This window comes from Leptopilina heterotoma, unplaced genomic scaffold, assembly GCF_015476425.1.
Source record: "Leptopilina heterotoma isolate Lh14 unplaced genomic scaffold, ASM1547642v1 Lhet_164, whole genome shotgun sequence".
Lineage (NCBI taxonomy): Eukaryota > Metazoa > Arthropoda > Insecta > Hymenoptera > Figitidae > Leptopilina > Leptopilina heterotoma.
In genome coordinates, this window is record NW_025110880.1 from 475,684 (window position 1) to 500,033 (window position 24,350).

A 24,350-nucleotide genomic window follows, 5' to 3' on the forward strand; every position below is an offset into this window, starting at 1 on the left:
ATTTTATTTTTTTATTTGGAACAATTTTCAGCAAGTGTCCTTTTGGCCGGACGATGAAGAAAATGGAGGTTCTGAATTGACAATGAATTCACAATTGCGAAAGACGAGGAGTATGGACAGTTCCTGTTTGGAGCTACGATTGGGACCATCGCCTGGAAATTCAACTTTGGTTCATCAAAGTGGACCACCTCATCTTCCACCGGCTTTGTCTAGAGCGCGATCTGAAGCCAATCTTCATGCATCGTCTCTCTCACTTGGACCAGGTTTGTCGAAAAAAGAAAAAAAAATACTAGAACAAATTCAATTACATTGCGGTAGATCCAATCTTTCCTCCAAAGAGTGAAGTAACTTTCAATCAATAATTCAACTTTCAATGAATACGAAAATTGACCAGCGCGTTTCAGAACAACGGCAATTTTCCTTATATGATCCGAATTCCTCTAATTTTATTAAAATACAACTTACATGAATTCTAGTAAATATTAAATAGAAATTTAAACAATTATTTTTTTATCAGGGTTGATACAAAAATTTAATTTTGTTTTTCCCTGATTTCCAGACAAAGTTTTGACTTTTTCCCTGACCCCAAAGAATTTCGAAATTAAATCCTAATAAAGAATTTTATCAACAAATTTTTAAATAATTCAATTTTTTCGACGAATTTTAATAAAATCTTCAAAACTAATTACATTTTTCCAGGAATTCGATTCAAATTTTATTAAAAATAATTGAAATTCTATGATAAATTTTATTATTTTCATGAAAATATTTTAATCTCGGTAAAAATAGTAAAAATTTTGCTTTAGTTTGCTTTAAATTTTATCAATACTTTTTTTAAATAATTGAAATCTTTTGAAAAATTTTATTATAAAATAGTTAATATTGAAAATGATTGAATTGAGAAAAATTTTTGAAAATAATTGAAATTTTGCCTAGAATTTTATTGAAATTTTTGAAAATAATTGAATTTTGCAGAAGAATTTTATTATTTTTAAAGATAATTGAAATTTTGAAGTGTTATTTTTAACAATTTTTGAACATAATTGAATTTCTGCGAAGAATTTTATTACTTTTGAAAATAATTGAATTTCTGCAATCATTTGTAACTTCTCTAAAATTCAATTTTTTACAGAACTTTAATAAAAATCCCTGAAATCAATAACTTCAATTTTAAATAAATATTTAATCATTACTATTTTTCATATCAATTAAGATCTTTAAAAATTTCAAATTCTAACCTTTTAAAATTTAGTAAATATAATTTTCTATATTATAAGAATATTGTTATACTATGCAACTTCTCCAAAATTATTTTCATCATTTAAATTCAATTATTATTTTTAACTAAAATGTTTAACTAAAATTTTTCTTTAAATTAATAATTTTTGAAAAAGTTTTTTGGGAATTTTCAAATCCATTTGTTTACAATTCAATTTTACAAAATTTCGAATATTCGGCAAATCTTTAATTATAAATAGGGAAAATTTAATTTGAAACCTTTTCAAAATTCAATTATTTCTAAAAATCCATGCTATAATGTTTTTAATACCTATTCAATTATTATCTAAAATTTCGACTAAAATTCATTTACAAAATCAATTTTTATTAGAAAATTCTACGAGAATTACATTATTTAAATAATAAATAATTTATTGAATAATTGAATCTTTTTTAAAATTGAATTTTTATGAAGAATTTTGTCAACAAATTTTTAAATAATTGAATCCTTGGGCGAATTTTAATAAAATTTTTAAGAATAATTACATTTCTCGAGGAATTCGATTAAAACTGTATTAAAAATAATTGAAATTCTGCGATAAGTTTTTAAGAATAATTACATTTCTCGAGGAATTCAATTAAAATTGTATTAAAAATTTAAAAATAATTGAAATTCTGCGAATTCCTAAAAAGAATTTTATTATTGTTAAAATTTATTGAATCCCTGTTAAAGATTTATTATATTTATGAAAATAATTCAATTATTGCGAAGAGATTTATAAAAAATTTGTAAATAATTGAATTCCTGTGAAATTTTTAATATTTATGAAAATAATTAAATTTATACGTAGAATTTTATTAGAAAATTTTTTTTTAAATAACTGAATTTTATCGGAAAACTTTATTAAAACAGTAGATATTAAAAATGATTGAATTCAGGAAAATTTTGAAAAATAATTGAAATTTTGCGAAGAATTTTATCAAAATTTTTTTAAATAATTGAATTTCAGAGAAGAATTTTGAAATTCATAAAAATAATTGAAATTTGATAAAAATCTTTTTAATTTTTGAACAAAATTAAATGTTTGCAAAGAATTTTATTACTTTTGAAAATAATTGAATTTCTCCAATCATTTGCAACTTCTTCAAAATTCAATTTTTTTAGTGTTTTTAACTAAAATTCTTCTATAAATCCATTATTATTAATAACTAATTAAATATACAAATAAAAATTTAACTAATTTCAGATGAATTTTAGTTATTAACATTTTTCAAAAATCTAAGTTATTTAAAATTTCTAAATAAATTTATTCAAAATTGAAATTTTTCAAACTTTAAAATTAAAACCTTTTGAAGTTCATCTATTTATGGAAATTGTAAACGCACATCTCTTTTGAAATTCAATTAATTTTAAAATATATACGTAAAAATTTAAGTAAAAACTAGAATTTTTTTTTGCAAATTCTACAAAATTATTCTAGTGAAATTCTACAAGGGTAGTAAACTATAAACTAGAGCAAATTTTTTGAAATTTTTTGTCATAAGTTTAGAAAGTAAATAGAAATTCCTTTCACATGTCGAAATACATTTTACAATGCTGAATCAAACCGTAACTAAACTTTTAACGAACTGGTTACATCCCAACCATATCAATTTTGAAATTAAAAAAGCGAATTTTTCCTTTCAATAGGTATACGGACTGAAACAAGAATAAATTCATATCAACATGTAAAACTGAATAGAACTCTGTTTTTCCATTTAAAAAAAAGTTAAAAAAAACATTAAAAAAACGTTTATTTCAATAATAAAATAAATATATTTTATTATTGAAAATTTTTTTCAAAGTGACAATCAATATACCAATTAAAAAAAAGACTCGCGCTTATTTAATACTTTTTTTAACGAGAACGTTTAGTGGCCGATTTAATGTATAAAAAAATAGTCCCAGAGGGGTTTTTTTTTTTGAGTACACACTCACTTTTTTACGGTTGTTACACAAATACAGGAAAATATTGTGAATATATGTATACGTGTAGACATCCAAGTTACGAGTTACCTTTTGCAATGGCAGCTATAGATGAGGTAAATATAACGAATAGCGCGCGCTGAACCGATCGAATGTGTAGAAGTGCTCGCAAAACAGTTGAAGAGCAACGGGGGCTTTGGATAACCAGTATCGTTCTCTCATTGTTTGTTTTACCACTAGGTCTATGTATTGGTAGAGTAAAAAAAAAATTTTTCCACTTCATTCGTTTAGCCTCTGGCAATTTAATCACGCTCGCAGTACTTGGCGATTTACTGATTGAAATCTTGAAAAATCGAGTAGTGTTAATTTGAAAGCACTATTCTTTATTTCATTGAAAAAAGCCGAATTGTTTTTGTCTCTTTCTTTTCCCCTTTCTATTTTTGACTTTAGCTGGCTTTTTTTCACAAATTTTTTTTTTTTCAAGAATCAAACTTTGGAAACTAATTGCAAAAACAAAAATGTTTAAAATCATAGTAACTTTTTCAAAATAATTAATTCTACACAATTGTTAGTTAAAAGTATAAAAAATTTTAATTTTCAAAGATTTTAATTTGAAACCTTTTCAAAATTCAATTATTTCTAAAAATTTATGTTATAATGCTTTTAATGTTCATTTATAATCTAAAATTTTGACTAAAATAATTTTCAAATCAATTTTTAATAGAAAATTCTTTGAAAATTCAAATAATTAATTTCGGTGTTTGTAATTTTTTTGAACAACCAAACTGAAAATAAAATTTTTAAAGTAAAAGTAAAATTCCAAATCGATTAAAATTAGCTTCGTCTGGAATTATGAATCCGATATTCATTTTTTTGATATTCAAAATAGCAATTAGGTATAAAATTAAATTTAAAAAAATGGACACATTATAGAAAACAATAATTAGGATAAAAAAATATGAAACACTACAAATTAGAGAAATAAAAACATTTGGGAAAATTTTATGCAAAATAAAAATTCTCAGAAATAATTCTTTAAAATTAATAATTGAAAAAAATAAATTATTTAAAGTAGAAATTTGGTAACAAAAACATTATGTGAAATAGTTATTAGCAAGATTTAGAAGTAATAGAAAATAAAGAACATAAAATGAAGGAAAATTTTCAAAATTTAAATATTAAATTATTAATAATTATTATTATTATTAGTAAAGTTTCTATCTAAATACTAACAAAATTAAAAAAAGTGAAATTTCAATATTTTGAGGAGCAGAAACAGGAAAATTATATTTTTGCCAAAAAAGAATTTTAACAGGTTATAAAAATTTTTGAACAAATTTTTTTTCAAAGCCATTTAGTTTAAATGAAAGAGGGATTAATGCTGAATAAAACAAGACATTATTTTTAGTAAATATTAAATTATTATTTAAAATAAAAATTAATTAACAAAAAAATTATGTAAAATTATTTTTTGCAATATTAAAAATAATAAAAACTGTCAATTCGGTAATGACACTTTACAAAATATAAAAGTTTGTGAAAAAATTAGGTAATTTTAAAAATTTAATTCTGTGAATTTAAATTTGAAAAATATTTGTATTTGGAAATACAGGTTAGAAAATAATTATAGTAATTATCAGGATGATTTGGAGTAAAGAATATTATAAGAAATGTTAATTCGATAAAGTTAAAATTAGTTTGAAAAATATTTTTAAGAAAAAAGTTTTATAACAAATGATATTTCAATAAATTAAAATTTAGAAATGTTATAGTAATTAGAAAATTCACTGAGAAAACGATTTATTTAATTCAAACATATTTTGTTTAAATTAAACTTAAAGTATCTTTGCTATACAGTCAAAAAAATTTAAGTTTAATTCAAACATATTTTTTGGTTCATTTAAAGAAATAATATATTTAATTCAAACATAATTTATGGTTGATTTTAAATTATTTATAATCAACTTTTAAGTTTGAATCAAACATAAAATTTTTAAACATATTTTTTGTTTAAACCAAAACAGGAAATATGTTTTATTAAACATAATAATTATCCAAACAAAAATTATTTTTGAATCAAAGCAGTAAATATTTTTTATATATATTGGAATTAACCTTACAAACTAATTTCAATGAAACAAAATTACTTAAAATTATTTTTTTTTTACTTAAAACGAGTATAATATTTTCTCAGTGTTTAGTTATTATAAAAAAATATGGGAACAATAAATTTTATAAGAATTGGTAATTCGATACTAATAAAATTATATTGAATAATAATTCGAGAACATAATTATTAATAATTATTATAATTTACAAATAAAAAATAAAATAATTATTAACAAATCTATAAAATAATGTTTATCAAAATTGACAATTCGAAAATGAAAATATTAATGTAAATAATAAATATAAAAAATAAGAATTTTTAGAAATGATTATTCGGTGATTTCAAGATTATAAAACATAATTTCGAAAACATAATTTTTCTGTAAATTAGTATTTCGATTGAAAGAAATTAAAATTAATTCTTATTAGATAAAAAGAATTTCGGTAAAATAAAGATTCGGAGAATAATAATTGGAGTCTATTCACACGCTCCATTAAATTACAGTTAATTCTGATTAAATAAACCGCAAATTTCGATAAAGTAAAGAACTAAAGATTCATAATATCAAAAGAGGGATTTATTGATGCGCCTCAAGTAATTTTGAGAAAATATTAAGATTTTGAAAGGGAGGAATATATATATATTTACAAAACGAAATGTTTGTAAGGATTAATGAATGTTTTCATAAGGACCGTACCTTTAGACGTAAAACGATTTAGTTTGTCGGAAATGTTTGTTTTAAACTTGAAAAGGGCAGACAAAGTGAATTGAAGCATTTACAAGGTTTCTGTTTTCACAGAGGTTCCGGAAACACCTCCACGACCAAGATCCATGGCCCCAGCATCCCGCAACAGTGCCGTGGTTATGAGTACTGGAGTTGTTGCCGGAGGATGGGGCGATGCTCCTTTAGCCAGGGCACTCTTCGCTTATCTCAGCTCTGGAGAAAATCAACTCAGCTTTTTGGAAGGAGATCTCATCGCTCTGATGGGTAACTATCTCAAATTTACCCTCCCCTTCAACTCTTGACCCCCTACCCTCTATCCGATGATGCTATTACATTATTTTCTGGCTATCAAATTAATAGTTCTTAGCTCCCTGTTAAACCCTCAAGCCTCCTTCATCATTTTCCTGTTAACCTCGTTTATTCCCACCCCCTCTCTCTCCCTCCTCCATTTTTGATTACCACCTAATTCGAATATTTTTATTTTCCGATTTAATCTATTTTACATTTTCACCTTTTAATTATAGTCTAAAAAAGATAATTGATTGATTATTAGATTTAACATTTAATTTATCTTTAAATATTAAAATATGTTATAAATTATATATTGTTTATACAATAATATTTTTTAAATAATTATATTTATAATAATTTATAAAATAAGGCAAATAAAACAAAAACCTTCGGACAATGAATAAAAATATTTATTTACTCCAAAGTTTCGAAATCTAAATGATTTCCTCTTCAGGTAGTCTATCCAAAAAATATATACAAAATTAAAATAATAATAAAAAATAATTTAACAATAAATAAAATAAAAATTGGTGAATAATTATCTTATCAAAAATTAATAATTAAAATAGACGAAGACAAATTTTATACCCTAAAGATGGAGTAGAGTCTGAAGTCAGAAAATTATAAAGGATCTTAATATTCATAAAATAAATTAAAAAATAAAAATAATTGAAAAATTAAAAAATTAAAATAATTCAAAAATTAAAAAATAACAATTATTAAAAATTAATAATTAATAATAAAAGAATGAATATTAGTAAAAAAAAATGAAAATTAATAAAGAATCACTATATAAAAAATATGTAAATTTATGAAAAATTAATAAAAATAAAAAAGTAACAATAAATAAATAAATAACACAGTACCTACTTAATAATATAAAATAACATACCATAAATAAATAAATAATCCGTCTTGGTATAAAAACAATACATAAATAACACATAGAAAATTAATAAATAAATAACGGTTCACAATACAATAATTCACAATAAAATAAAATAAAAATAATTTGTCAAATTAAGTAAAAACGTATTGCAAACTGCAAAAATAAATTTAAAACTGAGCTCCAAACTCTATCGAGTTCTTACGATGAACATTAATTAAAGAGAGAAAAACAAAAACAAATAAAAACTAAAATTATGTTTTTGTGTATGCTTTTGTTTTTTTTTCCTTTAAAAAATATATTTTTTGACAAATCGAAAATATGCAGGTATTTTTTCATGATTTATAATAAAATAATATTTAAAATTAGAAAATTTTAGAAAAATTATGATTAACAAATAAATTTTGTTTATTATATCTTTTTTCTATAACAAATTTCGTTTGACTGATCTAAATTATGCAAATTTTTCTCCTTTCGATTTATAAAAAATAGAAAATTGTGAATTGTTAAAAAATTATGATTAAAAAATAGAAAATATAGTCATTTTATGCATAATTTATATTTCTCAATAACAATATTTTTCAGAAACTTATTCTTTTCTTTTAGGGAAAAAAACGTTACATATTCCCATTTCTTAATATTTTTATACAAAATTCTCAAATTTCCTAAGGAAATTATTTGCATCATTTCTATTTCTCAATTACTAGGTATTTTTTTAATAATATTCAAAGTTTTTTAAAAATAAAGGAAAAAAATATTTATAACTTCCATTTGTCAATTATAAACTTTAATTGAAAATTATTCGAAAACATTAATTACTTCATTTTTAAATAAATATTTAATTATTATTATTTTTCTATAGGAATTAAGATTTTCAAACATTTTTGAAATTAAACAACCTATAAAATCTTCATGTTTCATAATAATTAAAGAAGACTGAGAGATAAGATTTAATATTTTATATTATAAGAATATTGTTACTGCAATTCGTTCAAAATTATTTTCATCATTTCAATTCAATTATTATTTTCTAGAATTTTTAATTATTTTTTTATGAAAATAATTGAATTATTGCAAAGAAATTTATAAAAAATTTGTAAATAATTGAATTCTTGTGAAATTTTTATTATTTATGAAAATAATTAAATGTTTGCGTGAAATTTTATTAAAATTTTTTTTAAATAATTGAATTATTTTTGAGAAACTTTATTAAAATAGTAAATATTGAAAATCATTATGAAATGAGAAAAATTTTTGAAACTAATTGAAATTAGGACAAGAATTTTATTGACATTTCTGAAAATAATTGAACTTTGATGAAGAATATTGTTATTTATAAAGATAATTGGGATTTTGAGGAAAATTTTTAAAAAATTTTTAACACAATTATTGAATTTTATGAGAAGAATTTTATTAATTTTAAAAATAACTTAACTTCTGCAATTATTTGTAATTTCTCAAAAATTCAATTTTTTTAGTATTTTCAACAAAAATTTGAATTAAAAATTTTTAAATTCTATTATTCTTAAAGTTGCTAATTTTATTTTATAAAGTACGTATGAAGGTAGCCGCACGCGAATTGTTGCTAGTAAATTAAATAAAAACAGAGAATGAAACTCAATAAGTATTTATTACGTTAAATTACTGGAAATAAAATTTAAAATAATTTTGTACGATTTATCATAATTATTCAATTAAACGTTTATATTAAAAAAATGTTTATTTAACTTTTTTTAAATTTTCAATTTAATAAAATTTTTATTTGGACGAATTTATTTATTAATTAAATTTTCATTAAATAGATTTAATAGAATTTTCATTACAATTTTACAATCGAAGGAAAAAAATGAATTTTCCATTTGGCTGTAGTAAAGTTATTTGCTTCAAATAAAATTTCTATTTAATAGAATTTTTATTTGAAAGAATTTTCAATTTCAATCAAGTTTTCATTATATAGAATTTCGATAAAATTAAAGAAATCTATTTATAGAAATTAGTGAATTGAATTGGAATTAAAAAGCAAAAATATAAAGTTAAATATAAAACCAACGTAGGTAATTTAATAAATTTACTAAATGTAAACGAAAATCAGTCTAAAGAAATGGCAAAATTCGAACATTTTAAATTATATAAATTATAAACAAAAGAATTAGTTTTTTGAAAAAAATGGGTTTAAGTGGTTAATAGTTCTACTAAATATTATAAAATTGAGAATTTCATCAAATTTAAATATTTTTTTTTTACAAATTTTCAAAGTCGAATATTAAAGAGAAAAATACCTTAAATTTTTAAAGAAAGTGGAAAAGTTTTGTGTGAATTTTTGATTTTATCTCTCTAGGCGATAGACAAAAGGGTTGGCAGTTTGGCGAGAATCTTCGTACACAGAGCTCAGGATGGTTCCCTCTGGCATACACCGAAGTGATCATCGACGAGAATTTAGGGTAAGTCATAAATTTCACACTTTTGTCCTCATAATATATAAAAAGTAAAATTTCCCCAAAGAATAGGAACAATAAAAAAGTGAACAAAAAATAGTAAAAATAAAAAGTTTTTAATTGATTAAATAAAATACTTTGGAATTTATTTATAGAAAAATAAATTCAAGAGAGTTATTTTGATTGGAAACTATATTCGACAGATTGCACTTTTTCTATGTGGTTTACATTTACGTATATATATATAGTAGTGTTTAGATTGGAGTGGACACATAAACCGTTGCCATCTTGTCTCTGAAAATAAACGTCATTGCGTGAGGCAAATGCCTTCCATTTAATCTATGAAAGTGATTGAAACAATCTCCTTTCAAAGTGAATCTCATGAATGTTTTACACACTCTTTTTTTTCAAATATATTTCCATTCCTGTCAAATTTATGAGCCGTTAAAATTTACTTTCATTTAAAGTAAGTAGAAACAAAGTGGAAGAAGATCCAAGAAGAGTGTAAGAATAAATTTCCACTTTCATTTTCTTTCATTTAATTCTCAATTTTTTCCTCAACCTAAAATATTTGACTAGGTTTTTCTTCTAATATTAGATTTAATTAAAACAGGGTTGTCATATGTTACGTATGACTTTGTTACCTTTATATTTACATAGAAACAACGTAGTTTAATTGAATTATATAGAATCCATTTCATAATTTTGCCTTGTAACCTAAAAACACAATTATCGTTCTTACACAAAAATACATATTTATTAGTAACACCAATAAATTCCAACATTAAGCAAAACTCTGAACAACCCACTTTTAATCGGGTAATTAGCACAATTAAATTAAGCAAAGCACATTTTTCTTTTTTATGTTAATATCGCAAGGCAAGATTTCTTTCAATTATTTGTAAATTATTGCACAACAACGAAGTGGTCAAAATCTAAATTTCGCAAGTACCAAATTCTGCAAGCTGTCAGAATAAACTGCATTGAGGATTTCCCCACCTAATTGTCAATCAATAAAAAGACTTGACAAGGGAAAATCTGGGCAGTTTAATTCAGGCAAAGTACCTGAACGTGATTTATATATTGTGAGTCATTAAGACTAAAGAATTTTTATCCTTTTGTAAATTGAAGGGCGTAGTCCCCATTTATTGTAAAACAGAAATATTGAATTGAGATTAAGTCCACTTTAAAGAATATCAAGTTTGAGGCTAAATACGAGTAAGGGAAAAGGAAGATTGCTGCGATATAAATACAAATAAAAGAAGCAAACATAACGATTAAAAGTGAGTAAATAATTACACATTACACTCATATACACAAATCAATTTTCAAAGAAATACGTAAATTTTCATAAGTTGATTTCATGAGATTTTACTAAAAAGAATATTCACATTCTTTTTTTTATTATAATTTATATTTTAATCCCAGAACATTTATATATTGGAAAATTAAAGATTTATAAAATATATGTAAATCTGATAATTAAATAAATATTAATTTAACCAATAATTTCTATTCTTATTAATTGTAACTACACAATTGATATCAATAATTGTGAGAGTGGAAAAGTCCCCTACCTATTCAAATTTATTTAATTTGCTGAAGAGCATTTTTCGTTATCACGACAGATTTAAATTGATAATAAAATAATTTATCTATTTTACTTTTATTAAATTAAATCCTATTCGTAACATCATAAAAATTTAATTTTGTTTTTTCCAGACTTTTCCCTAATTTCCATACAAAATTTTGACTTTTTTCCAGGCTCTGAAGAATATTCTGATTGACTCTTATGATGATTGGATACTAAAAAAATTTTCTATTAAATATTTATTTACGAATGTCTTTAATTGTAAAACTTCTTCAAAATTATTTTTATAAATAATAAAACTCATCGAAGAATTTCAATTATTTTTAATATTTAAAATTAATTAATCGAAAAATTAAATTATTAACTATTGAAGTTTTATACACAAGAATTCAATTATTTAAAGTAAAATGTTCATAATATTTATTATATTTCGAAAAAATTAATAATTTAAAACAATTTTCATATAATTCTTATGAAGAATTTAATTATTTTCAAAACTAACAAAATTTTTCACAGAAATTCAATTCCTTTTAAACATTTTAATAATCTTTTTTTGCAATAATTCAATTATTGTCATTAATAATAAAATTCTTCTCAGGAATTCAATTATTTTTTAAAATTTTAATAAAATTCTTAACAACTATTCAATTATTTTCATAAATAATAAAATTCATCGCAGGATTTCAATTTTTTTAAATAAAATTTTATAAGAATTTAATTTCAATTCCTCGAAAAAATCAATTTAAAAAAACAAATTTATAAATAATTGAATTCTTTCGACAAATTTTAATAAAATTATTAAGAATAATTACATTTTTCGAGGAATTTGAATAAAATTGTTAAGTGGTCGAAAAATAATTAAAATACTGCGATGATTTTTATTATAATTATGAAAACAATGGAATTCCTAAAATGAATTTTATTATTTATAGAAATAATTGAAACCCTGTACAAAATTTTATTATTTATGAAAATTATTCAATTAATGCGAAGAAATTTATAAGAAATTTGTCAATAATTGCATTGCTGTGAAATTTTTATTATTTTTGAAAATAATGATGTGTTTGTGTAGAATTTTATTAAAATAATTTTAAAATATGAATTCTCTTGGAAAATTTTACTAAATTAGTTGATATTGAAAATAATTAAATTGAGGAAAATTTATGAGAATAATTGAAATTTTTTCCAAGAATGTTATTAAAATTTATGAAAATAATTGAAATTCGGAGACGAATTTTATTATTTATAAAGATTATTAAAATTTTGACGAGAGTTTTTTAAAATGTTTGAACATAATTAAATTTTTGGGGAAGAATTTTATTACTTTTGAAAATAATTGAATTTCTGCAATCATTTGCAACTTTTCTAAAATTCAATTCTTTTTTTTTTTAGTGTTTTTAACTAAAATTCTTCTATAAATCCATTATTTTTAATAATTAATTAAATATCCAAATAAAAATTTAACTAATTTCAAAAGAATTTGAATTATTAAAGTTTTTCAAAAATCTAAATACTTTAAAATTTCTAAATAAATTCATTCAAAATTGAAATTTTACAAATTTTAAAATTAAAATCTTTTGAAGTTCATCTATTTATGAAAATTATAAACGCACAACTCTTTTGAAATTCAATTAATTTTGAAATATTTAAGTGAAATTATTCATTAAATAATTTATAAGTAATAATTTTATGATATAGTTCTTCAAAATTTTACTTATTTAAAAAGAAATTATTGTCAGAAACTGAAAAAAATTGAAGGTTTTGTATTAGAATTTGTGGTAATTTCAAATTTTATAAGGTAAACAAAAAAACACCAAAATTAATTATTTTTTATGAATTCTAAAAATTTAATTTTTTCCAGTACTTTTAATAAAAATCCCTGACTTTTCTCTCATTTTCCTGACTAATTCTACTTTCCCTGACTTTTCCCTGAATTCCCTGACCTTTGGCAACCCTGTAAAAAACAAATTCTAAAATTGATTAAATTAAAAAAGAAGTGAATATTTAGAAAATTCTGAACGAAACAGGATCATTTGAAATCAAAGAATGAAAATTTCCGAATAATAAGTAAAAATTAAAAACTTTTGTTTTATAAAACAAAATTATAACAATATTTTCTATAAACCATCCGCCATATTGGGTCCGCCATTTTGAATAACTGACATCATATTCATCATCAGCTCGGGCTTGACGAAATTAATTAATCAATTAATTAATGGAAAATTAATAGAATTAGTAAAAATTTAAAATATTACTAAATTAATTTTTATTAACAGGTCACCAAATCACAGTTCGAATAATGGACGAACACCAGAGCCGAGAACAGTTCCACCGTGTAAACCGCCACCCACACGACCACCAATGCCAAGTAATGATGATTTATCCTTGAACCATGGAACCAATAGCAATGGCAACACCAATAATGGAACTCCAACTAATGTGCCAAAAAGTAATAGCGCTCATAATATTACAACTCCAACGGCACGTCAACAAAAAGTGGTAATAATTTTTTCCTTCCTCTATATTTCTTTATCTTAAAAATTATCTCCTTTCTCTCGCTGAAAAATCGAGACACCGGTTAAAAAAAAGAAAGAAAAAATTCTCGCAATAGTGTTCTAAATTGTCCATTTTATCCACAGATCCGTCCATCCGGTACTTTGCCGACAGTTTTAGCTGGTGGTCGTAGAGTGCAACCGCCAGTCCCTCCGGTTCCACCTCCTCAGGCCGTTACTTCACTTCACAGTAGTAATGATAGTGGATTTTCTAACGAGCCACCAGTTCAGCCTGATATTGATTACAGCGATGACGAGGCAATGAGGTGAGATAAATTGGACTTTTCTTTTTTTTTCCTACATTATTTCTTATTACTTTAAAACGCGAACGCTTTGAAACGTAGTGTTCGGGCATTTTAAATTTCATTTTTACCATATAACTTTTAAAATTCTCGGCCAAGTTTTCCAATTGTAGAAACTGCTTTCAATACATATAAAAACAAATCCCTTTTTTAATTTAGTCTAACTGAAATTATTATTGGCATGATGCTTTGTAAAAATTGCTGAATCCTTTCCCTATTCATATTTATTCTGTTTTTTAGTCCAGACAATATAGTGATTGGGAAAGTGAGAAAAGAGGAAAATTTCAGAGATCAGAGAGTGTTCTTTGCGTTCATTACTTTTTATTCATTTATTTGTTTTTTATATCTATTTTTAATTATTGGTAAATTAAAGTTGTTATTTCATATTATTTATTCTATTATTTTCTGTCAAGATTTTTAATATGAAAACAATTTAAATTATTCAAATATCGATTAAATTGGGACCGAAAAACTAATTCTTTTGCTTTTTAGACTTTGTAAAAGCATGAAAAATTAAATTTTGAAATATATATTTTTTTTGTTTCTATTATTATATTCGTCATAATGCACGTCCTTTGTAGAGTTAATGTGTCTCGAGCTAATGTAATTTGTTTCGTGTTCTATTAAATTTATTCTCATGTCAAAGAACCTCTTCGTTCTCCATTGTTAAACAACAATTGGGTTCATTTTTTTTAGATTACCTTCTTTTTTCTCATTCTTTGTAGATTCCGCATGCGTTACTACGATCGATGGAATTAAACGCGACGGTGGTGGTCCTCTCCTTTTGTTTCCTATATAATTTTTTTCTTGTTTTGCGCTTTCCAAGAAATAAAAATCCTGAAAAAAATTCAAATATCCCTTTCCGATCATCTAAATTTCCCAATTCCTGACTTGGCACGTAGGGGATCCGTATCTACTGGCTCTTGGGTCTTTTGGCACTGCAGTCTTCCATTTTTTGTTGTTTTTTTATTTCTTCTTTTATTTTCTTCAACGTTCACCAAAAAAAAAAACACCCCGAAACAGACTGCGACGCAGAAAGCCACGCGAAGCTGACCGATCCAAAAAGCAGAAACAGCAACAGCAACAACAACCGCAGAGAGATGAAAAGCCAAGCAGTGGAAAGAATTGGGAGAACGATTCCTGGAAGTCAATTCCAAGGGATGAGAAGAGCTGGCATCTTTATAGAGCTGCAATGGACATTTGGGCCAATTCAAATATTCAGGATAGCGAGAAAGCCGAGTCCGGACGTTATTCATCAGGTCGACGTCACAAGACTGAGGAGAATCGTGAATTCGCCAATTCCCAAAGGGAGAATGGCTCATCGAAAAAGAAGAAAAATAAAAATCAACAACTCGACAAATCACCCAAAAGTGACATCGATTTATCAAATCGTCCAAATCCGAATAACAGAAGTAAATTTTCCCGCGATCAAAAAATGAGAAGTTTCACCAGTAGTCGTAATGGTGAATCAACAAAAATCGAAAGTGAAGACGATATTGAAGTCGATGAAGAGGAGGACGACGATGAGGAGGTCACCTACACCAACGGTATCGAATACTCCAACAAAAAATACTATCGCGAAAATAACGAACAAACCGAAAATCAACACTATCAAGAAGAAAAATACAACAACAATAATAACAACAACGACGACGACAAAACTTCTTCAAATTCTTCAAATTCTTCCAACTCCGACGACGAGAGTACCATAACAATTCCCGAGACAGGCCGTAAGGTTGAGCACATTGCCCAAAAATTAGAGCAAACAGCACAAAAGTACGCTAGGGAGCACAGTCCACCAAAATTCATCGAAAGAAGAATCGAGGATAAGAATAATTACGAGAATTTTAATTCCACTGAGAGACGATCACAATCGCAAAGGCGTTATTTTGAAAACACTTCGAAATCAGCAACACTTGGCTATGAACGTGAACGAACTCTTGAGAAAAATGAAAGTCGTCATCGTTTCGAAAGACCAAGACCACCGTCCATCGAAGCTCCCGAGAGACCAAATTTTCGCGAACGTCGCTATTCGGAAAAAGAGGAAATCTACGGCGAAACGTACAATCATAATCCCCCAATGATTGATAAGGATCGTGGTTATGAATCAAATTTCGAGACAAAATTAGAACGAACCAAAGTACTCGAACGTCACTATCGTGAAAAAGAATCCGAAACTAATGAAAACAACAATAATACATTAAAGAATGAACGAAAGGTCCTATTACCAAGACAGAGTACCGCAATGGGTCATCTAATTCAAACCGGTAGATCTTTGGAGGTCGATGGTAAGAGTCCAAAATTAGTGAAGAGAACCAAATCTTTCTGGCGTTTCAGACGTGATTCCGAAGTTCTAGAGGGAATGGCCCTATGGCAGCATCGTTCCCTAGTTGATATTCCCAAAATGCTGAAAAAAGAGACAAAGGACGAGAAAAATCAAACCAATGAATCGTCCCGAAAATCAAGTTACGAGGAGACTATCTCGACTCATCGAACATTAGAAAAAAAAAACAGTGATTCGACAATTACAAATGAACCAAAACCAGCCGAACGTCAACATGTGCCTGAGAAAGGGGATTTTTTCACCGATGACGATTTTCCAAAACCTGCCGAGAGGCCGAAAATTGTCGACAGAACGGAATATGTCAATCAACAGCAACATCATCATCATCACCAACAACATCATCATCGGGAGAGACAACAAGAGAGATCCTATTTCGTTGGTAATATATCGCGTAAGGCAATTCTTGAGAATGAACGTAAACGTAGTTTGGAAGCGAAGAGAAATATGATTGTTGCTGAACTCAAGGAGAATAATGAGGCGAAAAGAAATGATCGTAGATGTAAAAAAACTTATGGTGACGATGACGATGGTTTAATGCAAAATTTCACTGAAACTGAAGCGTCTGATGAGGAATCGACATACAGTTGTATTATCGTCAAGGATCAGGTGGCGGAGAAAACACTATTGCCAAGAACAAAATTAAGAAGAGATAGTGAAAGAGAGAGGGAGAGGGGACGAGGGAAAGAGAGGGAGAAAAATACATGTGGACCTTGGTACGATTTATGGGGTGTTGATCAATCGGTCAACAATAATAACAACAATAACAAAAAGAAGAAGAAGAAGTAGAATGGCGGAGAGAATTTTTTTCCATGTTTTTTTTAGTTCTGGAATTTTTCCCTTCCTACTGGACCTTTTTTTCTTTATTTTACCAACAATTTATTTTTTAGAGTTTATTAATTTTTCCGATTTCTATTTTATTGAAATTCTTTTTATCTTCCAGGAAATGATGTTTTTAATTCCATTTTTTTCGTATAAATTGAAATATTTTCAAAAAAAAGTAACAGAATTTTTATTACTCTAAATAATTTTTTTTCCAATTTTCAATATTAATAGTATATTTTTTTATTAACAAATTTTCAGAACCAATACAATTACAAGTTCACATTCTGCAATCTAAATCTCCATAAGCATTTTTGTACCAAATTTGTATCTATTAAAATTATTTTCGTAACTATGAATAATTATTATTATTAATTAATAATAACTACAATAATAATTTTTTTTGGAAACTAAATTAAACTTTCGTTTTGTGAATAATTCTGGGAAAATTCAAATAATTTTTATATTATCAAAAAATTATTTATAATTATAATTTCTAATTATAAATATTTAAATAACAATTATTAATTAATAATATAATTAATAATTATAATTCGACAAAAAAAATTATAACTAATTAATTAAAATATTAAGAAAAATAAAAAGTTCGCTTTGCACAAAAAGTGACGAAGTATACGAAGTATAAAACTTGAGAAATCAGTAAATAACAGGTTAAAAAAAATTAAACTTTGGAAAAATGTTAATTGCTCAAAATGTTAATTCGAAAAAAAATAAAACTAGAAGAAAGGATTACCAATCGTGTTATAAAAAAAAAACGACTATTTGGATAAACAAAAATGATGAAAAATTCATATTTCAACAAAATAATAATTATGAGATGAAATAATTATTCAAATAAATTAGAAATAAAAAAAAAATTAAAATAGTAATGAAATACAGGTTGAAAAATATAGAAAATATAAAAAACTATCACTACGATAGAAAAATTTTGCAACAATTGGTAATTCGATAATATTGAAAATTATTTTGAATAATATGTTGAGAAACTGATTATTACGGTAATTAATAATTTGATACAATAACGCTTATAAAAATTTAGAATTCGTAAATTATAATTTGAAAAAAATTTGTTAAAAATAAATCAAAATTTGAAAACTATATAGAAAGTTAAGTGGTTATAAAAATTCTGTTTATTTATTTTTTTGAAATAAATTAGTAAAAATAAAAAATAATAATAATTAAAATAACTTATGTTTAGATTTATAAATAATTATTGTTAATTATCACATACAACTTATCAGATAAAACCAATTTCTATAAAATAAAAATTCGGAAAATTAAATTACGGTTCTATTCATGTGCCTTTTTTGCATTCTCAAATGTAACGAAATTTAATAAAAAAAAAGTGAACTAAATTAATTACGTTGCTGAAATGCATAACACGTAGAATCAACAATTTGGAAAATATAAACAGACGTTTTTAAATTATTGATTAAAAAAAGAAAAAAAAGAGAGATATATTTTTTTTACATTTCGATTTATGAAAAAATTGAGAATGCAAATTGTGTTCTTGATTGCAGATGCTCCAAGTAGTTTTCAAGTTTTGTCCTTCTGCAGGAGAGAAAAGTAGGAAAGTTTTTTTTTATATATACATATACGTACACAATTTTATAAAATTTCTATTCGTTGTGGAATATTCAAATTGACTTGTACAACTGTTTTGAAAATTTATGTAAACTTTGTTTTTCCTTGGGCGCAGAATGACAAAATTTTCGGTGCTATTTCTTATTATTAAATTGTTCTCGTTTTGTGATGAATATTGTTCTTGTTGTCGCCTTTAATGTTTATAGTTTTACTGAAAATGCCTTCTTTTCATATTATTGCTTTTCATTGTTTTCGTTTGCTTATGTAGGTGAACATCCAGTCATTCTGTTTTTTTTATTTTTGTCAATTTTTTAAATAATAGGTATTTAAATTTTTTAAAATTATTAATTAAATATTAATAACTAATAAAATTTTTTAAACTACTCAATTTTTTTTTTCTTTTAAAACTTTAAAAAAGAAAAAATGTTTGAAAACGGGAAATATTTTTGAGAATTGAGAAAAATTTGTATATGCTAAAATTTGTTTGAAAAAGTATTTGAAAAAAAATTTATTTCTTAATTTATTTCCTTGAAATGGAATATAAACTGACTTGGAAAAAATTAAAAATGTTTAAAAGGAATTAAATGTAAATGAAGATTTGAACTTTCGACGAATTTTTTCTTGTATGTCGAGCACCTATTCAGAAGCATTAAAAATATTTTGAAAGTAATCAGAATAAAATATAGAAAACTCGAAATGAATAGAAAATGTTTTAAAATAAATAAATAAATTTTAATTTTTGGAATTTTGCATTTATAATTATCTTTAAATTACTCTTCTTTTTTCTTGTCTTCTCTTTTATTCAAATAACGAACAAAATTTCCGAACATAAACCAAAGAAATCTTTGCATAACATTTGATAAATTTTTTCGAATTTTGTCTCATGTGGACTTTAATATTCCCCAGAATGGCTGGACAGCAATTGTGAGAAGCAATACATACATTTTTTTTATTTTTCATTACAAGAATATTCGGTCATTTTTCATTTTGGAAAAAAAAATTCCTTACATTTTCGTTCGATAAAAAAATGTAGCATATTTTTAATTTCCATTGCGAAAAAATTCCCCATTAAAAAAATTTTGATTGATTAAATTAAAAACAAGAGAATAGTAAATAAAATAAATTTCATTTTGTTGTATTATAAGAATTTTTACACATCAGTTTTGATAAGAGTAAATTGAGCTTATGGCAGTGTGGGACAATATGAAATGAAAATAGAGACACGTCCCAGGTCACGGGAGGCTCTATTTACTCGTTTTGTTGCACGGTCGCGTTCACAAGTTGTTCTTTTTTACATTTTTTTTTTTTTCATTTTATTATTTTTTTTTCGTTTGGTTTCGCACGACTCTTTCTGGCGTCATAACCGTTCGGCAACGTGTCGTTTTTCCTTTCGTCTTTTCCTTCTTTTTTTTTTTTAAGAGAAAAAAGTGACACACCCCGGGGGCAACACTCATTTACTAACCTGGCCCTTCTTTCGCAGGAACAACGTCTTTTCCACAGTGAAGCTGCGCAAAACGAAGACCAATGATCGTTCCGCACCTGCTTTATCTTGAAATAAGTCACTCATATAGAAAACTACTCTTAACAAACTAATAAATAACACCAATTTTTTTGGCTGCCTACTTATCAAATCTCTATAAATAATTAAATAGGGACACACATTGACACAATATATATATATATAGAAACAAAAAAAAAATTAATTAAAATAAAGAAAAAAAAGAAAATTTTCCTTTCTTATCAAATTTTAAAATAAAAAGAATTTTTAATTCCAAATAAAAATAATATATAGACAAATTTCTAATCTTTTTACTAGTAAGTTTTTTTTTAATCCAAATTTAACCCTTTTACGATTGAATATCACATTTCGAAAAATTTCCGGAATTTTATCAGATTTTCTAATTTTGTTCACCTTTCAACTAAAATCCTGTTAAAATTCAAATTTCAATCGGATTTCTCTTGAAAGTATTTTGGAATTCTTTTAACTCTAAAACTAATCATTTTCCAATTTTCGAAAGAATTCAATTTCCGAGTAATTTTTCCAAATTGAAGTAAAAATCTACTTTTTTTATCTAATTGTTTAATTTTAATTTTTAAAATAATAAGTGTTGAATGAAATACCTTTTTTACACTTAAATTTTATTTATTGCTATATACAAAAAAGTAGTAAGCTTTTTTTGTAAATCGTAAAAGTGTTAAATTTCTTAATATATAGTCTAAAGCGTCAGGTATCGAGAGAGATAAATTGTAAAAGTCATGTTGCAAAAACTTTTTTCACTCTAGGTAGAATTTCAACGAATGTAAAAAAAAACTCTGCAATTTATTTAGGTGAATTTAAATTTTAAAATTAAAACATTTCTCGAAAAAAAAGAATGTTATATATATTCCATTTTGAAGTCGTTATTTACACTCGTTTCTACAACACTTTACACTAATGATATTAATTGAGAAAATTTTGTAAACATTATTATATATAAAAATATGAATATAAAAAAATAAAAATACGAATATAAATAAAAATATAAATAAAAATACAAATAAAAATATAAATATAAATATAGAAATTATTACTTAGTTTTCGATATTTTCGAAAATTAGAAAGCGAATCAAAAGTGAAAAAGTCAAAAATAAAAACTAAAAAGAAAATTGAAAAGTCTTCAATAAAGTCATTTTCGTCCGCATTTTCGAAAAAATAGTTATAAAAATATAAAAAAACAATATCAAAAAAATAATAAATAAAAAATTTCTAGTGCACAGGAAAATTTTTCCAACGTTAAAAGTGAATAAGTAAATAAGTTTGCCATAAAGTGAATATTTTATTGAGAAAAAAATTTCTGAATTCTTTTTTTCAAAGTACATTCTTTACGATCCGTCCAAGAAGAATGCAGTCTCGCAGATAACGAATATTGATTTGGTTAACGTTCGGTTTGAGGCAAAATATTTCTAGTAAATTGGATAAAATTTATCAAAAAAGAATTACTAAATATGGAAAATACATTTTTATTTCAAACATTCTTTTCGTTTTTATATGTTATTTTTATGCAATTATATTACATTTACATTTATTATTTATATTTCCTTTTTTATTAAATTCGATTAGAGTAAAAGAAAAAGTAAATTTTCTTCAGACAGGATTTAGATATTTTTGAAATTTTTTTGTGTCTGTTGTAAAGTACTATTACGAAAAGCAAAATGATAAATTTTTTTTAATAAACGTGAGTTTTATTCAAGAAATTTTCGAAACTATTTTTTTCCCTCAGTAGTTAAAGTTTAATTATCTTCAGAACGTTTTGAAAATTGTTACGTAACTTTAAGTAGAAAAGGACTATCACTGACAGACCACACTATCCAAATGTTTTTTTTTTTTAATAAAAGTAAATATCGACAATTAAAAAATTATTTTTCACTTCTCTAAAGTCTGTTTTAGAAGAAAAAGTAAATTTTAGCTAATTATTGATTAGAAATTTTGATATTTTATTATTAGTAGTAAAAGACAGTCACTGACAGACAATGGTTTGAAAATTTTTTATTTTACTCTTAGTAGTAAATGAAGTATAATTACAGGCAGAAAGCGAATCGAAAATTTTTCTAATAATCGGAAAGTATATTATTGGAAGAATTTCAGTAATTTTTGGATCAGTAGTACAAGTAAATTTCAGTCAGACAATGTTTTAAGGGCATTTAATTTTTGTTACTAGTAGTAACGGACAGTTTAAGGCAGACAGAATAATAAAATTTTCTAATAAATCTCAGTTTTATAATGATTAAAATTAAAAAATTTTCAGTAATTTGCATTTTAGTAGTCACAGTATATTTAAAGTCAGACGACGCTTTAAAATTTAATTTTTGTTATCAGTAGTAACAGACATTCAAAGGGTGACAGACATCATAATTTTGATTTTTCTAATAAAACCTCTTTTTCATTAAGAAACAAATTTTCAAATTTTCAAATTTTCCTGTATTTTAAGTTTCAGTAGTAAAAGACAAATATAGTCAGACAAAAGCATGCAGACTAAAGTCAATAAATTCGAGTAATTAAAAGTTGAAAAATAAAATCTTATTTTATTGTTTCTCATATAGTGTGGTAAAAGTTGGTTTTATTGTTTTATTTATTTTTCTTTTGTAAAGCAATTTTGCCTCAAATCGAATAGTCAATATTCGTTTTTTTTATTTCCGGTCCGCTTGAGTGTGTAATTTCAGAAAATCGTCCAGTCTCAATTACAACTTTTTATATATATAGTAGTATAAAGCCCCTCGCACAATCCATCAGTTAGATTGTGGCACGTCTTGGCGCGTGTCGGGCAAAGTCGAGCTTTTGGAATCTTCGTCCCTTTTTTCCCTTTCCCCATGAAAGCCAACAAAATGAAACTTTCATCTCGCAAAGTTGTAAAAAGACTTTACCGCTCGTGTGCGTGTCCTTCTTGCGCGCATAAGGGGCTCGTAAAATTTCAACTCTTTTTTTTTCCCCTTGGAGTATTTTTCTAACGTAACTTTCTCGCAAACTACATCCCATATCTTTGGAAAATATCCTCTCTCTCTCTCTCTCTCTTTACCACTTTTTCTCCCTCTTTGCCCTACGATCTTTAACTCGTCCTGCGAGAATGCACTGACGAAAAGCTACTATCATTTTTGTTGCGACCGTAAAACCACAAACTCGAGAAATGAGGGAAAAAGTTGCGTTCGACTGGATCATTTTCCCAAACGTGTTTTTCCTCTTTTTCGTTGCAATTCGTGTTTCTCTATTGAGAGAAAAAGAGAGAGAGAGAGAGAGAAAAAAAAGGGGAGGATTTGACCTTCGATTCTGATACTTTCAGAGACAGAAATTTTCACTTTGACAAAATTGAATCTATTCAACTCGAAATTTGTCAGTCGATTCAATTTTCCCTCATGCTTCTCCTTGAATTTTCAATTTTATTTCGTTTGAAAAATTAAAATAGTTCACTAGAAAGTAAAAAATTTTTTCTACACTAAATTGTTTTTTTAAGTTACAAAACAAAAATTTCTTTCACTTTCGAAATATTTATAGATAACGTTACAAATTTACAGAAAAGTAGTTAAAAAATGTATTCAAATTATGAAAATTAAATTCTTTATATTTAAATCTTTCTTTTAAAAAAGTAAATAAAAGAAACAAAATTTTAACGTTTTATAAAAGGAAAAAAAACCTTTTTATAATTTCATATCAAGATTTTGATAAATATATTGTGACTAAAAAAATTTTTCTTCTAATTCAACTATTTCAAGATTAAAAAATCTGAGTTAAATTTCTGGACACTACTGGAAATTAAAATATTAAAAATTGTAAATTTACAGAAAAGTGATTAAAGATTACCATTGAAAATTATGATAATCAAAGTTTTCAATTTAAATCTTTCTTTAAAAAAAGTGAATAAATAAAATAATTTTCACGGTTTACAACAGGAACTAAAAAGACTTTTTTATAGTCTCTTACCAAGATTTGTATGAACACATTTTTTTTAAAATACCTTGTGACCAAAACATTTTTA

General features: G+C 24.7%; 1 protein-coding gene across 2 annotated transcripts in view; it reads left to right on the forward strand.

The window, feature by feature from the left end:
- LOC122499057 (uncharacterized protein DDB_G0287625) overlaps positions 1-17,289 on the forward strand; it is a 274,973-nt gene extending 257,684 nt beyond the window's left edge. For both annotated transcript variants that reach the window (XM_043607120.1, XM_043607121.1), the window contains exons 9-14: positions 32-263; positions 6,094-6,282; positions 9,534-9,636; positions 13,498-13,720; positions 13,861-14,039; positions 15,099-17,289. In XM_043607120.1, the coding sequence (XP_043463055.1) occupies positions 32-263; positions 6,094-6,282; positions 9,534-9,636; positions 13,498-13,720; positions 13,861-14,039; positions 15,099-17,205 (3,033 nt within the window). In that variant the 3' untranslated portion in view covers positions 17,206-17,289. The remainder of the gene's footprint in view (positions 1-31; positions 264-6,093; positions 6,283-9,533; positions 9,637-13,497; positions 13,721-13,860; positions 14,040-15,098) is intronic.
- The last annotated feature ends 7,061 nt before the right edge of the window (positions 17,290-24,350 follow it).